Here is a 19,815-nt window from a genome sequence, read left to right on the forward strand (position 1 = left end):
ATGCCATTGACTTACATTATGTCCGCAAATCATCTGCAAAAAAATAGGGTGATTTGCGGACATACGGAGCGGCCGTGTGAAAGAGCCCTAAAGAAAAATTACATTTCCAGAAAATAAATCATAAAGAAAAAGAGGAAGGCTGTGAATGTAGCCTCAGCACAGGGAAGCCTATCCACTCCTAAGCTAGGCAGAAGACAAACTGAATTGGGATGGCTATTGCAGGGGGGTATTGGACTGGTAGGACAGCCCCCATGGGTGGGACTATGTAGATTTATTGTTCTTTTACAAGTCTTATGCCTAGAAACTCCTGTGGAGATGAAGTCAATACCCATAAGTGAAGACTGTGTGAATGGGCGGCGACTGTCAGAGGACGTAAGAGAAACATGGCCGCTGAACTACAGAAACATGGCCGCCAGGAATCATAGAGACTACGGAAAAATGGCGGTACCACGCAGCGCTCCACGGGACCCTGGACCCCACGGAAACAATTTATGGACCCCAGGAGGGGACCACCTAGGGACCATGTAGCCCCCCTACCCAATTGCATCCATGCCCCCAAACAGGGGCCTGGGGGGGGGGGGGAGACGGGACAGATGAGGGCATCCAAATTTAAGGGGGAACCCCGCAAGGAGGAGGGGGAAGCACAAGGAGGAAGGACACAGGGGGGGCCTACCATCCCCAGGGGGGGGGGGGGTCTGCGACAACCCCAACAATTCAGCAGGGAAAGGAGGGGGGGGGGGACACTACTCCCCATACCACAGTCACTAGGCGGGCGCCACTCCCAGCAGTCCATCTTGGAAAGGGGGTGCTGCGGCCTGAGGTACGGGCTATGCGACCTTGCGATGTGTTTCACTCGCCGCTCAGCCCCCGTCCAGTGGGGCTACATCGCAGCCAACTTAAAGTAGAGATAGTAGTTGGGTCGTGCTCGCAGGGCAGACTTAGAAGACCGTAAGGATCTAGAATATCCAGTACGTCGCCCAGTCCGGATGTTTATTGTAGTTCTCACAGGAACAGTTAATTGTAGTTCTCACAGGAACAAAAATAAGAAAGAAAAAGTAAAAAAATCAATTTAAATAGGAAAAAATGCCAGGACCGCAGATCCCAGCACTTACTCCTAAACTAGGCAGAAAAAACTGGAAGTCATACAGCAGGAAGTGATGGTACCCTCTGGGACTGCCCCAGGGGTGTAGCCAAAAAGGTTTCGGCCTAGTCCTACTCCTGAAGAGTGACAGTGTAATACCCAATGGTCTGAAAAATTGAAGCTGTGTCTGTCAGTGAACAAAAGAGAAAAATGAATTCCTAAGTTTACCAAAATATCCTACAGGATGTCAGGGTGGCTGTCTGCAAACTGAAGCTTAGTAGAGGTTGAGTGATGCAGCAGGACAATGACCCTAGGCATGAAACTAAATCCACCACAGACTGGCTTCAGAAAAAAATGCACCTTGTGGAGTGGCCCAGTCAAAGCCCAGACTTCCCTCACATGTAAAAGCCATCCAAGTTTCTCCTCCCACCGACCTCCGGTGATTCTCCAGATTCTCCCGTGCGATCGGGAAGCTGGAAAATGAACCTGCCGGCGGCTTACCATAGAGCTATGACCCTCGCAGACCGGAAGTGATGTCACAATGTTCCGGCTCAGGCAGATGTAGACACTGCCGTTTTTTTTTTTTTTGCTGGAAAACCGGAGATCATTTTTTTTTTTTTTTTTTATCTCAGGCTTTCCAGCATAGAGGAGGGAGAGATGTGGGGATTTATAGACCTTCGATCTCTCAGTATAGAGGACCTATCATGTCCAATTCCTATTACAAGAGATATTTGCATTCCTTGTAATAGGAATAAAAGTGATAAAAAAAATTTAAAATGAAAGGGAAAGTGTAAAAAAATAAATAAACAAACACATGTACGTAGGTCGCGCCCGCATATGTAAACTGCATTCAAACCACACGAGTGAGATATCGCCGCGAACGATAGAGTGAGCAAGAATTCTAGCACAAGACCTCTAAAAATCTAAACTGATAACCTGTAAATAGGTTTATGTAGAAACGTGCTGCGCAAATACCAAGTGATATGAAAAATTGCAAAGACCGCCATTTTATTCCCTAGTGTCTCGGATATATATATATATATATATATTCAGTAGATTTTATTTTTACACTGTCCTTTACATTTTTTTTTATCACTTTTATTGCTGTCAAAAGGAATGTAAACATCCCTTGTGACAGTAATAGGCAGTGACAGGTACTCTTTATGGAGGGATCTGGGGTCTTTAAGACCGCAAACAACTTCTCTGCATTCAAAACGCTAAGTTTGGCTGTTTTGAATACGGTCATTTAAAAAAAATCTGACAGTACAACCACTTAGCGAAGCAACGAAGCAATATCGGCAAGTTTGTGGCCGATACTTCAAAAAAAGTGAATATCGGCCTCCAATAATTGGTCTGAGCACTGACAGGCTGCCCCCCCCCCCCCCCTCAACCCCTGAAGAAATGCTGGCAGCACTCCTACATCTTTTTCCCAAAGGCAACCTCTGGATATGACACTGAGCATGTGCACTCAACTTCTTTGGTTGACCATGGTGAAGCCTGTCTGAGTGGAACCTGCCCTGTTAAACCACTGTATGGTCTTGGCCACCATACTGCAGCTCAGTTTCAGGGTCTTGGCAATCTTCTTATAGCCTAGGCCATCTTTATGTAGAGCAACAATTCTTTTTTTCAGAACCTCAGAGTTCTTTGCCTTGAGGTGCCATGTTGAACTTCCAGTGACCAGTATGAGAGGGTAAGAACGATAACACCAAATTTAACACACCTGCTCCCCATTCACACCTGAGATCTTATAACACTAATGAGTCACATGACACCAGGGAGGGAAAATTGCTAATTGGGCCCAATTTGGACATTTTCACTTCTGTATGTAGAGCAACAATTATTTTTTCAGATGCTCAGAGAGTTCTTTGCCATGAGGTGCCGTGTTGAACTTCCAGTGACTAGTATGAGAGTGATAACACCAAATTTAACACACCTGCTCCCCATTCACACCTGAGACCCAAGTTGTAACACTAGCGAGTCACATGACACCGGGGAGGGAAAATGGTTAATTGGGCCCAATTTGGATATTTTCACATAGGGGTGTACTCACTTTTGTTGCCAGCGGTTTAGACATTAATGGCTGTGTGTTGAGTTATTTTGAGGGGACAGCAAATTTACACTGTTATACAAGCTGTACACTCACTACTTTACTTCGTAGCAAAGTGTAATTTCTTCAGTGTTGTCACATGAAAAGATATAATAAAATCTATATAAAAATGTGAGGGGTGTACTCACTTTTGTGAGATACTGTGTGTGTGTATACATATATATACACATGTATAATTTTTGGGGGTTCTAGCAACAAAAAGATAATGTTAAGAGAGGAATGCCAGAACTGGCTTGGGCTGGAAGTGGGTTATGGTGGTGTTCGATAAAGACACGGAAATTAGAATTGTGTGTGTGTTTTCAGCTTAAGCACACAGTGTTTGTCTATTGTTGTGACTTAAATTGGATGTAGATATCAGACATGAAATATGAACAAAGCATATCCCTGTATAGTGTGTACTTGTCCTCTATCCAGAGCACTAACTGTCAGTTTTTTCTGTTGCTTCATTCCTTTGCTATCTGAATATATCACTTCTGACAAGTTTTCCTGACACCAAGAGAAAAATGGCTACAGGGGAGGGATCGGCTGATTGACAGCCTGTTCCTGTGTGAAGGGAGGTGTGTCCCTTCCCTCCAAGCAGCTCTCAGAGCTCTCCTCACTGAGCTCTGCAGAGTGCCTCTTCAGCTCTCTGCCCCCTATTTCATGACAGCTCAGACAAGCTTTTCAAGCACTTTGAACAGATGTAAAGAAGAGAAGACTGTAGATAGACAGATACAATTAATGTAGGAGGGTTTATTTCATCTCTGTTTATCACCTGTGGCCAGTCACGTCAAAGGGCATATATGTAAGAGTTTACAATCACTTTAAGCTGGATACACATGGGCAGAAAACGGTTGGTTCAGCAGGAACCTGCCAACTTTCATAGTTACATAGTAGGTGAGGTTGAATAAAGACAATAGTCCATCCAGTTCAACCTGTGTAGGTGTGTGTGGCTGAATGTTCTGATCCTTGAGATGCAAGTCTAAGAGTCTTTTGAAAGCCACCATACTACCCGCAGAAACCACTTCTTGTGGTAGAGAATTCCACAATCTTGTATCCCTAACAGTAAAGAACCCCCCACGTTGCCTGAGGTTAAAACGCTTCTCCTCTAATCGCATTGTATGCCCTCGAGTCCTCATGCAATCCCTTCGAACCCGCCTGCACAACTTCCTGTCCAACAGAAGCCGGTCTCACGACCAGCTTCTGTCGAATGAGCATGCTGGGAAAACCAGCATCTGATGGCTGAGGGGGTGGGGGTGATTGGCGGGGGAAGGGTTGGGGTGAGTCCCCCTGTCAGAACACAATAGCTCAGTGGGGGATATCGCTTCACTAACGTTGCTTGTGCTAGTACAGCAAGCCAAGTTTTTTTTTTCCAGACATCAGAGGATCAGATCATATTATATGGCAAAATACTGCAAAAAACTGGTTAATATCAAGTGGTTCACATATCTTTTTTTTGCCACTGTAAATAGCTAGAATAGATTGAAAAAGCTATAGGAAGACCATCTACAATTAACACAGTGCCCTGATACATCTGCCACATACCGCTATTTTTGTTAGCATGCTGAAAAGTGTATGCAACCAATTGAATGGACTGTTTAACCAAGTAAAGGCCAAAGGGTTTTGATTACTGGCAGAAATGTGCATTTTTTTTTTCTTCCAAAAAACACACGTTTATTGGGTTCTGTGCAAACAAAAATACAAACATGACAAAAGAAAAAAACATAACATAGGCATATGTCATACAGCACATGAAAAAGAGGCAATAAAGGAGTCCATAGATGGGTTAGGCAGGGTACATAATAAATCACATCATAAAAACTTGAGCCAACCTCCTGCAAAATAAAGAAAGATGCACAGTGGGGTAGGCAATAACAGGAAAAATAACTCATCCAAGCATAGCAGGTAAATACAGTGGCAAACCGAGGAGTGTTAAGAGGAGCAAGTGTCCGGGGCCTAGAGCCACCGGTCCCATATCTAATGATAACGCTGGGGGCAGCCCCTGTTGATATAGATTACCTTCTTGTAGGGCAGGGATTGGTTGACATCCGCAATCCACATAGCAGGTGTAGGGTACAAGGGTTGAATCCACATGCGGGCAATCAGCTTCCTGGCACTAAACAAAGCCTCGTGCAAAAATGTAACAGTATGTTTGTCCATATCCTCTTCAGGGAAAATTCCCAGGAGGCAGAGTTTAGGGTCCAATGAAACGGAGTGCCCATACGGTCATGCAAGAATTGTATCACCTGTGCCCAAAAACCCCTGATGCAGGGACAATGCCAATGTAAGTGACCAAAAGTACCCGGGGACAGCAAGCATTTGGGGCAGGTAGGATCCCAGAAAGAGTCAAATTTGGCCAATCTGTCAAAGAAGAGATAGGACCTATGCATTATATATACCTGGGTCAATCTATTGGCGACTTTAGGGGAGACCAGCGTGCAAGTCAGCAGAGCATCGCTCCAGTCATCGTCATCAAAGTCCCCAACAGAAATGTGCATTTTAAATTCATTCATGACTTTAGTGTGTTCTACATTTATTCGTGATTTTCTTTTTCTCCACACCCATCAATCTTTGGGCTCCTATCTTGCTAGCCTTACTACTGGCAATGATATAGTTTGACACAATCATGGAGAGAACATTGAAACTAGAGAAACAGGTTGCAAGAAATCTTGGGTTGTTAGTCAAAGAAATGGCAGCAGAATGCTGGTTGAGCATCACATGCCAAGGGGAACGTCCATTTTAGGTTTATTCCCTGTAAAAATCACTTTAACAGTACACAACATAATATATGTAGAAATACCAGAGAAAATTATTTTCTATTTCACCCAGAAAACAACCCCAAAAAATGACAGTTCAGCTTAGAAGGAAGGCTGCATGTAAAAAATAGTGCCTCTCAAATGCCTCCCGTTCATCCTTTTGGGTGCAGCCCCTTTGGAAACAGGTCTCACTCAATGAAACAATAAAAATGGCAAAATTAAGGGGTACCCAACGACATTCGCTAATGGGCCAACAGAGGCTTCAGCTACAGTCCCAAGAGGTACGTATACTTACCTTGATCCTCATTCCCCTGACAGCCAGTGCGCTCCTCTACTGTCTGACGCTCCTGTGTTATGGGAGGACCTTTACCATCTTCATGTACAATGCAGGACTACTGACCCTGCATTGAATGTGATGATATTGGAGAGGTGCAAGAGGATGGGCATCCCAATTAAAGAGGGAGTAAATGCCCATGTATGATGTGTACCTATAGGTAAGCCTGTAATAAGGCTTACCTGTAGGTTCAGTAAATATCCAATAAACGTGCATCGTTTACGATATATTTTTTTTAGATGTAGTGGGTGACATCCCCGGCGGATGCGTTCTAAAGAAACGGCATACCCGTGCCTTTAACAGCGACTCCTGTGGGCGGGAGTGACGTCATCGCCAGCTAGGCCATTTACATCGCTGAAGCCCGCGAACCCGGAAGGAAGATCGGGTGAAGATGGAAGTGTCTTTAAGCGTTGCCAGCACAGCGCTGGCGGGTTTAGTTTTCAGGTAAGTCTGTAATGATGTGCTAGCAATTGTAGTGCGATGCATACTAGCACATTATGACTTAAACTAACCAGTGCCAATTTTTTTTTTTTTATGCAGCTTACTACCGCTTATAGCAGTTTTAGGGGCCTGGTTGCATAGGAGGGAAGAGAGCAAGGGAATAGGTAAATATTCCATTTTACTTCACCCCCTAGCCAAATGAGCATTTGGGAAAGGGGATGGGATGGCACTGCATGGGTAAGTTTAACAGCAGTCTGGAGTGGGGCTTTAAAACCCCACTATGGTCATTTCATTCACTGACCGCTCTGTAGGTAAAACGTTTCCAAAACAGTCACTGTATGTGAATGCAAAACTTTCATATGTGTTTTTTTATCTAGGCACAACAATCTCCATACTAAAAAAATGAATTTCTTTCAAAATAAAATAAGAAAAGTTTGTCCCAGGCTAAACTCCTGGAAAGCCCCAATGGACCCTTGAACAGTAGCCCCTCAAAAGATTCACTAATGTCTCCAGCTGCTGGGAGCATAGGGGATGTGCCATGATAATAATCCCCAAAGAAATGTAAAACCCCTTTGTTTAATACTGTTACTATAAGTTACATTGTGATTGCACACACCTCCTGTAACTGCTTTATACATTTCCTCTACCAATACGTGTGCTTACCTATATTTGCTTTTTATTTCTTTGTATTAATGTGTTATCTTGAAAACTTTAATAAAAAGTATTATCGGGAAAAACTTAGGAAAATGCAAGGATAAACAGACAGAGGTAATTACAGCATACCTGTATAACTTTCCTCATCATCAGAAAGGGGAATTTCTTGTTTTAGTAGCTGCTCTAGTTCCACCGAGTCAGCCACATCAATAGGACGTGCTCCATGTTTATTTGCCTGAAATGCATTGCCACCATGTCGGAGAAGTAATTTTACAATCTACAATGATAGAAAAAAAAAATAAATGAGGACCTTGCCTAAAAAACGAAATAGAAGCAATCTGAAGTTTTTTGTCCAGTTCATAGAATACATTATACAAACACTAGAAAAGTTCAAGTTTCTTTTAAAGCTATTCCATGATAAGTGTCATTTAAGGCTCAGTTCATACTACTGTGATACACTTCTGATGCAATTTTTAGTGCGATTTTGTAGTGCAACATTGAAGCAACTTTGGGAGTGGTTAGCATATTCTATGGAGCCAAATAACACTAAAAACTCCAAAGTAGCACAGAAATTTTTCCCAAAATCTCACGGCACAGAGTCGGATTTCCCTTGTCACTCGGATTCTGTGTAACTCAAGACGCATCAGAAATCACACCAGTGTGAACCAGCACTAAGTGTATTGTTAGTTAGGTATTGCCTTATAATACTTAGGTGATATTAAAGTTAGTTTTTGGCTCAGACAATGAGGAGGGAGAGTCCCCATACAGCCAAGGCTATCGTGAACATCGCTGGATCGGAGGGGGCTCAGGTGGCACACAGATTTTTTTAATTTTCATGCATAGAATGCAAAAAGGTATAACACCTTCAGCCCGCATTCACACTGCAGCGGCACGACTCTGTACTACTTCGGGGGCGACTTGTGAAGTCCCGTGCACTGCGACTTCGGCGCGACTTGCACAGACTTCATATAATGAATGTCTATGCAAGTCGCTCCGAGGTCGCCCCGAAGTAGTACAGGACCCTTTTTCTAAGTCGGAGCGACTTGTGTCGCTCCTATTAGAACGGGTCCTGTAGCAGTCAATGGACCGCGACTTGTCAGGCTGACAAGTCGCCTGACAAGTCGCGTTACTGTGAATGGAATGTCAGCCTTTAGAACCATGTTACGTTTAACAAACATGGAAACATGAGCGGTGACAATATAGCATTAAATGTACTTTGGAAACATGGAAGATATTTGCACATATAGAAATAATAGAATGTAGAAATCTGTAGAGCTATATACCATCTCCAGTTATTTGGCAATATTAGCACACAGTTTATCAAAGATGGACGTATGGCAGCCACAATTATGTATGGTCTATACATATTTCCAAAAACACCCTCAGGCATACCTCAATGCACATGCGTACGACACAACACTAGCTTTCTGTAACCTCTGCATGTAAAAGTAGGCTATGACCTTTATTAACAGTCAATACATTTACCAGGACTAAATATTGCAATGCCGTTTAAGACTTTTCCTCTGTTCATGCTGTATATGTGAGGGATTAAAGAGGAAGTAAACCCTCCTCTGACACTTTTATCTATAGGTAAGCCTATGATAAGGCTTACCTATAGGTACTGTAAATATCTCCTAAACATGTACCGTTTAGGAGATATTTACCTTACATGCAGCCAGTGACGTCACTGGCGCATGCGCTCTGAAGGAACGGCAGCTGGTGCCGTTTCTTCAGAGCCCCGTGCCGTGACTGTTGGCTCCCGCGCGCGTGCCGCGTGAGTGATGGCCTGATGCCGCGATCCCGGAAGATGGCCGACATGTCATACAGCTAAGTGGACGGCATGGCGGGGGCTCGTTCTAAGGTACTGTATTTTCTGGCGTATAAGACTACTTTTGAACCTCAAAAAAAATCCCCCAAAAATGGGGGGTCGTCTTATAAACCGAGTATAATATTTCCAAGGTAACCTAAGTATAAGTATTACCGGTAGATGAAAATTAGGGGGGGGGGTCGTCTTATACGCCCAGTCGTCTTATACGCCGGAAAATACGGTAAGTATTTCATAATGAGCTAGTATGCGATGCATACTAGCTCATTATGTGTTTCTCTTTCAGGTCGAAAAAAAAAAAAAGATTTCGTATGGGTTTACAACCTCTTTAACACTGCATTGTTGTCAAAAACTTCCCCTTTGTAGACACTTACTCCATACATACTACTTTAATAACAGACTGGAAATATCAGATGTGTTTTCTTGAAGACTGCCAAACTAATTTCCAAAGATTTGCAATACATTTTTTCAGCCATCTTTGGCAATTCATCTTGCCCTCATTTCCTGTACTTTGCCAAGTACATTGTACTTGCGCACACCAAGCCACCATATTTTATTACACCATAATCGTCACTTGAGGGATTTCCTACATAGACACATCAATACAATACGTACAAGAAAATCGGTGCTATATTAGTAGTAGCAATAATATTATCCACCATGCTCATCTAATAATGCTTACCAAAAGTGTTGATGCGCTTTAAATCTACATGCTCTACGTATGCCATGTCTAGTCTACCCTGAATATGTGCAAGAGACTATCACTACTGCTGAAAGCAAAGGGCAGCGAAGCTGTGAAAAAAACAAAAGGGAGATGGAGCATGCTCCCTAGGATGTAAACATTTATGGGTACAAGAACTATTCTAATGCTGCTCCATGGAAAACAAACAGTCCACATTTTTTTATTTCTTTTTTTTATTTTAAAGGAATAGGCATATACTATATTGTCAAAAGTATTGGGACACATGCCTTTACACACACATGAACTTTAATGGCATCCCAGCCTTAGGCCCCTTTCACACATACTGTCCCCGTTCAGTTCAGTCACGTCAAAATGTATCAGTTTTTTGTCCGTTTTCATCAGTTCTTTTTACATCCACTACCAATGCAAAAACGGATGAAAAACGGACCGTTTGTCCGTTTACATCCGTTTTTCGTCCGATCCGTTTTTTTGACGGATGAAAAATAGGGCATTAATTCGCTCCAAAAAAACGGACATTGACGGAAGCGGATGAAAACGGATGATCATCCGTTGTCATCCGTTTTTACATCGAAATGCATTGATGTCCGTTTTTCATCCGTCAACGGATGGATGAAAACGGACAAACGGACCGTATGTGGGAAAGGGGCCTAAGTCCGAAGGATTTAATACTGAGTTGGCCCGCCCTTTGCAGCTATAACAGCTTCAACTCTTTTGGGAAGTCTGTCTACAAGGTTTAGGAGTGTGCCTATGGGAATGTTTGACCATTCTTCCGGAAGTGCATTTGTGAGGTCAGGCACTGATGTTGGACGAGAATGCCCCAAAGGTGTACTATTGGGTTGAGGTCAGGACTCTGTTCAGGTCAGTCAAGTTCCTCCACAACAAACTAACTCATCCATGTCTTGTCTTCAGCCTGGGAGAGTTTAGCATGTCAGGGCATGTCTGGAAAAACCCCATGCGGAAGAGACGACACGGCAGCTATAGAGTGATGCAAGGGATGCCATTTATATGCATTTACATAGAAGCCGTGCAGCAAAGCTAAAAGAATGCTGGGGGTGTTCTTTTTGTAAAAATGCAACAGCTACAGAGACTCTACAGTGCCAGGCAAGTAAATGCCAGTTAGCTGCATGGAAGTGGAGGTGGGGAGAGGGGGTGTTTAGGGCCGCCAACTGCCATTAAATTCCATACATTTTTACATCTGTCCATGAATGTCTGTATTGGATATTCATAGACAGATGTAATATTGTAAAAATTGTCTGTGAATTTAGGCTAGGTTCACACTACTGCGGCTGGTGGCAGGTACATGAATTGCACCTGCAGGGCTGCCAGTCATTCTTAATGGCACCCCCATGCATCTAAAAACGCAGAGTGTTTTCAGGTGTGGGAAGCGATGGGAAATCACATGGTGGAAAAACACCATGTGATTTCACAGCCACTGCAGTTCAAAAATGGTGCAGGAACCTTTTTTCCTGCATGAACGGGCTGCCATGCCAGAGCAAATGTGGCTCAAGACAAATCATCTTTTTCCATTGTGGCCCAGGAAGGTCAAAAGGTTAAACACCCCTGTTTTACATGAATAAATAAAAGCTGATCATTGTAAGCACCATGTCAGTATAAAATGATTTATCTCATCCCTGTAATTAATACATTTTTCCAGAGAGCTTTTTCTTCTGAAAAACATGAGATTACTGGCTGGATCACCAGATGAAAATAGAAAGAAAGTCTTGAAAAGGAAATAAATGCAGCCATCACATCTAAGAATTGGTAAGCTGCAATACAATAAATATTTGCTTTTGTGTTTAATGCCACTGCTACACTAAGTAGGCAACACAAACCGTATATCCTGCAAATACATAGCCCAAAAATACTAACCAAATTTGGAGATTTAACACCTTGCTTCCACTTAGCACTGGCGAAACAGTACAGGGATACACAGACTTTCCTGTCCTCTTCAGTAAGTCAGAACAAGAAAGACCCCTTTGCTGAGAGAATGGGCTTTGGACTGCCAAAACAGATTGCTCAGGTGGTTCTTTTATATTGAGTTTATCTTGACATGCACTGTATATCCTAAATATTAAAGTGATCCGAAACACACACTGTTTAATTTCCATTGTCCCTTCTATTTCTGAATGTGGATGATGGCACCGTAATTATTTTCCTAATTGACATACAGCTGTCACATGACCCAGGTCTTTCCTAGCCTGTCTGCAGGTAAACAAAAGCAGGAGCAGCTTCTAATCCTCTGCTGCAGGTCAAATGTTCAAAAAAAAAAAAACAGCCTTTGGAATACAGAGTAAAAATAAATAAATATGAAAAATTGTTTTCAATTGTCAAAAAAATATATACTGGAAATAAATCTTTATTATTTTTGGCGGTAGCACGGCGTGGGTAGATTTCTGCCAGTCACAGGCTGTCAAGCCCATCTAGCCTTTGTCTTGGAATAATCTAAATGTAATATCCCACCCCCATTGTGTTTAGCTGGTTAGTGGGTATGGAGGAGGAGGAAGGGAGTGGGCTGTCATTTACAATTGTATATACACCCACATGTGTGACTCTATAGTCACATGGGCTGCTCAGATGAGATAGGGAAGAAATGCTCAGCATAGAAACTCATTGAAAACTGAGCATGTGCAGAGTTTCCACCACAGCTGCAAAATCTCTAGCTGGAATGGGGACATGAACAGAAGGCGGCGATAGAGAGCAGCAGGATCAATCAGTTTTTTTTTCAGAATACAGAAAACTAATCTCATAGTGACTGAGTGAGTATAAACAGCATGAATTACACCATTTATTGATCGTTTTTTATGATGTGGGTTAAGTGACACTTTAACAATGAAAACAAGACATTTCTTGTTTATGATATGATAGATTGTGTTTGGGAAAACTGCTTCATAAGGGACCACATAAAAAATATTGTCTCAATTCCTTTTGCGTTATCAAGCAAAGAGGTTGTTTGCATTCCCTATTATATACAGTATATTTTGGCTATTATTGCTATTAACATTTTATACATTAGAATAAAGAAAAAATACAAAATTGCTCATGTGGCCATTAAAGTGGAACTTTCGGCTTTTGTATTAAAATCGGTGGACAGGAAGGTTTTTAACCACTTAAGCCCCGGAGGATTTGGCTGCTCAAAGACCAGGCCCTATTTTGAGATTCGGCACTGCGTGATTTTAACGGACAATTGCGCAGTCGTGCGACGCTGTACCCAAATTAAATTGACGTCCTTTTTTCCCCACAAACAGAGCTTTCTTTTGGTGGTATTTGATCACCTGTGTGATTTTTACTTTTTGCACTTTAAACAAAAAAAGAGCGACAATTTTGAAAAAATAATATTTTTCACATTTTTTTTATATGAAATGCTCAAAAAAAAAAAAAAAAAAAAGTAAAAATCAAAATTTAAAATTTTAGGCCAATTTTTTTTTCTGCTACATATTTTTAAAAAAGGTAAAAAAAAAAAAAAAATCGCAATAAACGTATTTTGATTGGTTTGCGCAAAAGTTATTGCGTTTACTAACTACGGGAAAGATTTATTTAATTTTTATTGGGTTTTTTTTTTTTAACTAGTAATAGCGGCGATCTGCGATTTTTTTTTGCGGGACTGCGACATTGCGGCGGACAGATCAGACCCTTGACTGACATTTTTGACACTTTTGGGGGTACCAGTGACATTACTACAGTAATCAGTGCTATACATATGCACTGTTACTGTAAAAATGACACTGGCATGGAAGGGGTTAACTTTATTGGTGATCAAGGGGTTAAGTGTGTACCTAAGGGTGTGATTCTGTTAGGGGCGTGGCTTGTTAGATCACCACAGAGACATACGATCCTACATAGCAGGATCGCATAGCCTCAGTGATGATTTAAGGGAGAATAACAGACGGCTGTGTTTACATCAGCCGTCTGTCTTTCTCCCTCTCCTGCACGAGATTGCGAGTGACCGGCGGACATCGGAGCGGCCGGTCACACGCAAGGGGATGTCAGGGAACGAGCGGGGGCGGGAGCGCGCCCCCGGCGGCGCATGCTTGCCCCCTAGAGGCTCGTGGCCGAGTGACGTACCGGTACGTCACTTTGCCCAGGAGAGTCTGACTGCCGCAGTATATAGTCGTGCGGCAGTCGGCAAGTGGTTAATGCAGAACAGAGACATGCTTGGTCTTTTCTGCATTAAAGCTACTTGCCTGCCAGTCCACCCCTGTACAGTGAGCCGCACACACGCAGCTCACTGTTCGAATCTGGCAATGTCGAATCTGACAAAACTCGTGTGCATGCGAGGGAGTGACGTCATCACCAGCCGGCCAATGACAGCAGCCGGCGATCGAGACCTGGAAGCCGGCTATCCAAAGATGTTAGCGGCCGGGTGGGGAGCTTGAGGACGGCACATCACTGGTGGTGAAGTGAGTATTGTTCTGCTAGAAGTATGTGTTTTCTTTGTTAATGGTTTCAACTACCAACTACTGTTCTGCGAGCAAAAATTTGTGTATTAGGGTGATATACAGCATCACAACTATATAGGTATTGTCTTTTGTCAATGGCGTACCATAAATGTTATTATATTGCAGCTTAAAAATCTTTATACGTGGTGACTGCATTTGTTTTCTTTTTTTTTTTTTCTTTTTTTCCCTTCTCTGTTCTCAGCTGGTGATCTGACCAGTAACACAACTCTTGTTTTAGGGTGCCTTTACTTTAGATGAAGGAGTACAGGGGGCACCTTTCAAACACAGCATTTTTAGTCAGGAGGGAAGGGAGTATTAAGCCTAATGCACATTTGAGCTGCCAAACACCAGTTTTAAGCTGGCCATACATTATACAACTATCTAGTTCAGAGTTTCTCAACTCCGGTCCTCAGGGCACATTAACAGGCCAGCTTTTAAGTATTACCTTGGGGAGATGTAGACTAGAATACTGCAATCACTGAGCAGCAAATTATATCACTTGTGATGTATTTCAGTTTTCCTGCAAACCTGGCCTGTTAGTGTGCCCTGAGGACTGGAGTTGAGAAAAACACTGATTCTAGTTCATACCATAGAAACGCAGTCCGGATTCCTTTTTTGCATGCGCGTTTTTGATGCTACAAGTGCACCCCCCCCATTTTTCGTAAATAAGGACATGTGTGTTCCAGTGTGTTTTTGGTGCGTTCCGTTTTTTTTTTTTACATACTGGAACTGACTGCACTGGTATGAACTATGCCATTGAAAACCATATAACCTACTTTCCATGCGTTTTTGATGCAGAAAAAAAATGCACTGGACTGCATGCGGTGTGAACAGGCAACTATGTAGTGCAAGGGGCCTGCCTGATTGCGTACAAGTAAGTTGAAAGTGTTTAGGCTTGACCTCATATTATAAGTTTTTAATAAATCTAAAAGGGAAATGGTACAAGAAAATTGTATATTGTATGGCCAGCTTTACAGGCATTTGACTTTTTTTTTTCTGCTCTAAGCGCCCCTCTATGTTAGCCTATGTGTCCACGCACACATTGGAGTTTACAGGCATTTAAAGTCATGGGCAATTAGGGGCAGAAATCTGAAAGCACCAAAATCCTTTCAGGAGAGGAGCCTTTGGGCACGAAAAAAGCCTGACACGCCTAAGCATGTGTAAACATGTCTAAACGCGGGGGCGTGGCCGGGATGTGAGTCTGAGCGGACGTGTGGCTGCAGAGCTCCGTGACCATCCGTGCAAATTCCTCCGTTTTAGGGCCATTCTGTTTACTGTACCTGGCTTGCCGGCTTGTCCTGCTCCTCTGGATCGTCCTGGTCCTGCTGCCATGTCGACCAAGCCGAAGGGTAAGCTGCCCAAGGATCCGAAGCCTCAGCGCCCGGGGAAGAGCCGGGCCACGTGTCCTCCCGGCGCCATCTTGCCAGTCTCCGACAGTCCCCAGGCAAGTCGCTGCTCCAAGGCCTCGGCGGGGATGTCTTCCTCCCCTGACTCGCAGCCATCGGGCTCACGGACGCCGGAGCGGAGCTCCCCTGCGCCCGCGGAAGTGGCGGTGGAGGCGGCGGCGATCACTGGACCCATCCTCGCGGCCATTGAAGGCTGCAAAGCTTCCCTCATGCTCCGCATAGACAGCGTGGCCTCCGAATGCACCCTGATACGCCACGATCTGGACAAGATCAGGGGCAGGATGACGGAGGCTGAGGATCGGATTGGAGAGGTAGAAGACCGGCAGGGATCCCATTCGGCTCAGCTAGCGGACTTACAGGCGTTGGTCGCCGCGCTCACTAGCAAGGTGGATGATGCCGAGAACAGGCAACGCCGAAATAACATCCGTGTGGTAGGCTTGCCGGAGGGCGCGGAAGGTGATCGCCCTGAGGCCTTTGCTGAGGACTTCTTCAAATCCCTTCTGCACCTGCGTGACCTTCCTGCTACCTATGTGGTTGAGCGGGCTCACCGGGTGCCCACGGGCAAGCGACCCTCGGGGGCCCCCCCCAGACCGTTCCTGGTCCGGATGCTGAATTACCGGGACCGGGATATGATCCTTGCTGCGGCTAGGAAGCAAGAGGAGTTGCCCTATGAGAATACCAGGGTGATGTTCTTCCCAGATTTCTCGGCTGAAGTACAGAGGCGCCGCAGATCCTTTAACGAGGTGAGACGCCGCCTGCGAGAGAGGAAAATTAAATACAGTATGCTGTATCCCAGTCGGCTGAGGGTGGCCCATCAGGGCACAGTGCGATTCTTCGAGACCCCCCCAGATGCCAGTGAATGGATTGACACCTTGGGTGCTGCGGCCTGATTGTTGATGACCCCCTGTGTTCCCCTCGGCTGTGCGATGTCCTGGACTCTGTAAGTGAACTCCTGTGCTGACTTCTGCCCTGTTTGCCCCTTTTGTTCCCGCTCCTGCTCTCCTACATGCTTCTATTCTGCCTCCCTCGGATGTGTTTCTCGGGACTCCTGGACACTTGCACCTCCGTCCTCACGGCAGATGCTTGCCCTGCATCCTCCTTTGGCCCTTATGTCCCTTTTGTTCACCACGGAGCTCGGGTGAACTGCACTGTTTTTTTTTCTTTTTTTTTCTTCCCTTTTGCTTGACTTTTTGCCTTTTTTGTTTTTTGACAGGCTCCCTGAACTGTGCTTTCCGCTGGCCCTGTTGGCGGTGGGCGGACTGTTTTTGGACAGACTGTGGCGGTAGGCCCAGGCGGTCTGTTGGCCGGTGCCTAACCGTTTTTTTTTTTCCTCAGTTTTGGGTTCAAACTGTCCCTGGGCTCTCCCCCTTGGTTTTTGGGGTAACGGGGTACAGTAGGGTAAACGTTATGTGTTTGGGGTGTTGTGCTCTCCCTCCAGGGGGGCTTACTTTGTTTGTTCGTGTTTTTGTTTGGTGCATGGGTTTACTCGATCTTGCTGCTCCCCAGGAGGAAGTACCTATGGGTGATACTTCTGGGGTGTTCATTTATGTACCCTTCCAGGATGGCATCACGTAAACCATCTACCTTCTCTGTGCTATCCTGGAACGTACGGGGTCTCAATTCCAAGTTTAAGCGGGCATTGCTCTTTCAGTATGTGCAGCGTTACAACCCCTCCATACTGGTTTTGCAAGAAACCCACCTGGTGGGCAGCAAGCTCCTGTCTCTTAAAAAACCGTGGGTACAGAGGTCGTTCCATGCCTCCTACTCTACTTATGCAAGGGGTGTTTCTGTGCTGATTCATAAATCTTTGCCCTGTGTGGTGGAGGCGGTGCACACCGACCCCTCCGGACGATATGTGGTGCTGGTGCTCACTATGTGGCAGCAGAGGTATGTGGTGGCGGGCATTTATGTGCCCCCACCGTTCAAAGCTGAGGTCCTATATGCCGTCCTGGAGAGGGTCTCCGGCTACTGTCCAGCCAAACTGCTTCTCCTGGGGGACTTCAACGCCATCCTCTCCCCGGACCTTGACAGGCCCTTGCCTCCCAAGGCCTTTTCCGGGGACCTTCTCCATTGGTCTTCGGCCGCCGGGTTACAGGAGGTTTGGCGCTGGAAACACCCCCAGGAGAAGGTTTACTCCTGCTTCTCTGCTACCCACAAAACATCCTCCAGGATAGACTATGGCTTCGCCAACCCGCACATGTTGTCTGATGTGGAGGAGGTCTCTTATCTCCCCAGCGGCTTGTCGGACCATAGTCCCTTGCAGGTTGTTATTCGCTCGGGCTGTGACCGCAGTAGTGCTCTGTGGCGCCTCGGTGCCCAGTGGGTGGACCAGCCCGAGATTGTAGCCCAGACCCCGTCTATGATAAACGACTATTGGCAGACTAATGCAGGTACATCCTCTCCCGGACTGGTATGGGACGCCTTTAAGGCGGTTACTAGGGGCCACTATATTTCAGCAATCAAAGCCGTTCGAGTCCAGCAGCTGGCTGCGGTGTCCGACTTGGAGGCGGCGGCCGAGGCGGCTTCTGGCCGCTATGTCCGGGACCCCTCGGCCGCCAACTTTGAGGAGCTGCAGGCGAGTAAGAGAGACTTGCATCTACACCTGACTGAGGTCACCCGGTTGTCTATGTACCACTCTAAACAGAGGTTTTTTGAATACGGGGATCGGAACGGGAAACTGCTGGCTGTTATGTCTCATCATGATGCCCCCCTCACCCTGGTTCCGGAGCTCACTTCTCCTTCTGGGGAGGCGGTCACCTCACCGGAGGGAATTTTGGGGCTTTTTGGGGACTTCTACTCCCGATTATATGCTACTACCTTGCCCGCGGACCTCCGGCCGGAGGATCTGCAACAGCTCCTGGATCCGGTTGCCCTGGGTTGGTTGTCGGACGCGGAGCGCTCCGATTTGGTTCGGCCGGTCACGGCAGAGGAGGTGGAGATAGTGATACGTTCTATCCCTGGAGGCAAGGCCCCTGGCCCCGATGGGCTGCCCATTGAATTCTACAAAACTCATGCAGGAGTGCTGGCCCCCCTGCTGGCGGCATTGTACAACGATTGCCTGGAGATGGGCTCCTTGCCGCCCTCTATGGCAGAGGCACACATTATCCTGATCCCTAAACCCCCGAAGGACCCAAAGCTGTGCGCTTCCTACCGCCCAATTGCCCTACTTAATAATGACCTCAAGGTTCTCACTAAAATTCTTGCCTCCAGACTTCGCCCCATCCTCCCCTCCGTGATTGACCAGGATCAAACGGGGTTTATGGCCAACGGATCTACAGATGTCAATCTGCGTAGGCTTTATACTAATTTGCAAACTCAACATTTGAACTCCGATGCAAGGGTGGTCGCCTCCTTGGATATAGAGAAGGCTTTTGATTCAGTGGAGTGGTTGTTCCTGTGGGAGGTCCTCAGGAGAATGGGGTTCCCCCTGTTGTTTATACGATGGTTGCAGACAATCTATAGATCTCCAAGGGCGGCCATTCGGTTGGGAGGAAGGCTGTCCCCTTCGTTCCTGTTGTCCAGAGGTACGCGGCAGGGCTGTCCTCTTTCTCCGGCCCTTTTCGCCATCACCATGGAACCCTTGGCTGAGGCGCTCCGAACCTCGCCGGAGGTTCGGGGGCTTCGGGTGGCGTGGCTGGAGGAGAGGGTGGCGCTGTACGCGGACGACCTCCTGTTGTTTTTGCAGGATGCGGGTCCCTCCCTTCGGGGGGCTCTGGACATCCTGGACGGCTTCTCCAGGGTGATGGGCCTAAAGGTGAATTGGTCAAAGTCCCAGCTGCTTGCGATCGACGAGGCGGCCAGGAGTGCTGCCCCGCCGGATCTCTCGCTACAGTGGGTCGACAGTTTCATGTATCTGGGGGTGAGGGTGTCTAAGGACCCCTCGGAATTTATTTCCCTTAATCTAGACCCGGTGGTGCGGGATGTTCGGGCCAGGCTGAAGGCATGGGAGAACCTTCCCCTCTCCCTGTTGGGCAGGGTGAATCTGATAAAAATGAAGATCCTCCCTAAATTGACCTACCTCTTTCGCCACTCACCCCAATGGATCCCCAAAACCTTCTTCACCAATTTGAATAGGCTCTTCTCCTCCTTTTTG

The 19,815-nt window shown here is 45.7% G+C and overlaps 1 protein-coding gene across 4 annotated transcripts in view; it reads right to left on the reverse strand.

The window, feature by feature from the left end:
• Positions 1-19,815, reverse strand: part of ANKRD12 (ankyrin repeat domain 12) — a 333,910-nt gene that overhangs the window by 90,918 nt on the left and 223,177 nt on the right. For all 4 annotated transcript variants that reach the window (XM_082257365.1, XM_082257363.1, XM_082257364.1 and 1 more), the window contains one exon: positions 7,482-7,629. In XM_082257365.1, the coding sequence (XP_082113491.1) occupies positions 7,482-7,629 (148 nt within the window). The remainder of the gene's footprint in view (positions 1-7,481; positions 7,630-19,815) is intronic.

This window comes from Pelophylax lessonae (assembly GCF_965119305.1).
Source record: "Pelophylax lessonae genome assembly, chromosome: 5".
Lineage (NCBI taxonomy): Eukaryota > Metazoa > Chordata > Amphibia > Anura > Ranidae > Pelophylax > Pelophylax lessonae.